This window comes from Tetrahymena thermophila (genome assembly GCF_000189635.1).
Source record: "Tetrahymena thermophila SB210 genomic scaffold scf_8255706, whole genome shotgun sequence".
In the NCBI taxonomy this organism is placed as follows: Eukaryota; Ciliophora; class Oligohymenophorea; order Hymenostomatida; family Tetrahymenidae; genus Tetrahymena; species Tetrahymena thermophila.
This window is the reverse complement of record NW_002477039.1, coordinates 42-1,336: the sequence shown is the minus strand read 5'-3', so window position 1 is coordinate 1,336 and position 1,295 is coordinate 42. Positions and strand designations below refer to the sequence as shown.

The window sequence follows — 1,295 nt, the reverse complement described above, 5'->3', positions numbered from 1 at the left end:
AAAAAAATTTGTTGTAAAAATAGATATTAATAAAAAAATTTGATGAAAAAGTTTTTTTGTAAAGTGTTGAAGGGTCTTTTTTGCTTGAAACATATTATTTGCTCTTTCTGCTTTTGCTGCTCTGTCTGCTTTTGTTGCTTTGCTGCTTTTGTTGCTTTGCTGCTTTTGCTGCTTTGCTGCTTTGCTGCTCAATAATTTTTTTCAAAATTCACGAAATAAGCAAAATGATTATATGGGCAGTGTAAGGTTTTACAAGATCTATTGCTCACGTGCCATTTCACAAAGTTAGACTAGAGTCAAGCTCAACAGGGTCTTCTTTCCCCGCTGATTATTCTAAACCCGTTCCCTTAGCTATGGGTTCGCTAGATAGTAGATAGGGACAATGGTAATCTCATTAATCCATTCATACGCGTCACTAATTAAACGACGAGGCATTTGGCTACCTTACGAGTACTCCAAAAACTAATCAATATTATTACAAAGCAAAACAAATAAACTGCTTTAATTATGTGTAAGTTTTAATAGAAAAAAATGAAGAAAAAATATCAAATAATAAAAAATTAAAAAATGAAATGGAACTTAAGTTAAAATAGCTAAAAAATTTTTGTTTTAATAAAAATCAATAAATAAGGATTATAATTTCTCTAATAAAAATTATTTAATATTCTTTCGCATATAAATTAATTCCCAAAGGCTCCAATGTTGCATCACTTCATCGGATAGCTCCATTAAGTAGAGGTCCGACTACTATACCGATAGCTCCTCCTAAGGCTCTTTTTTGTTTCTTTGCAAATTATTATAATTTATTTTAGATTTCTTTTTTTTAATGCTTTTATGATTCATTTGTTTTTTTATGCTTTTATGATTAATTTGTTTTATTATTCTCATTTTTTTGCTATTTAGTTATTTACAATAGTTAATCTAACTAAAATAAATAAATATAAAAAAAAATAAATAAATGATAAGATAAAACAAAAAAAAAGAAAAAGAGTTACAAAAAAAAATGATTTACTGAATATCTCATAAAAGTTTAAAGTATAATCTTATTTATATAATATATATATATATATATAATTTTTTTTGCAAATTAATTATATACTTATAAGTAGAAGTAATAGTAAAAGTAAAAGTAAAAGTAAATGTAAATGTAAATTCAATTTTTTAGTATATAAAAGCTCATTTAAGAAGCAAGGGTTGAGGACAGGCTTCAGCAAATAGCTTCTTTCAACAATGTAGAGAATAGTATTAGGAGTGATGTAGGCCAAATCGAAATCAGTTAAATTTTTTAGATTTGC

At 26.0% G+C, this 1,295-nt stretch overlaps 1 protein-coding gene across 1 annotated transcript; it reads left to right on the top strand. All coding sequences in view use genetic code 6, as the record gives it.

Moving 5' to 3' along the window:
- Positions 1-224: 224 nt before the first annotated feature.
- On the top strand, positions 225-535 carry TTHERM_02653301 (Cyp-like protein, putative; the record flags this gene model as incomplete). The annotated part of the gene is made up of 2 exons (XM_001471442.1): positions 225-385; positions 484-535. The coding sequence occupies 2 exons, from the start codon at positions 225-227 to the stop codon at positions 533-535; spliced, it is 213 nt and encodes a 70-aa protein (XP_001471492.1).
- Between the last annotated feature and the right edge of the window lie 760 nt (positions 536-1,295).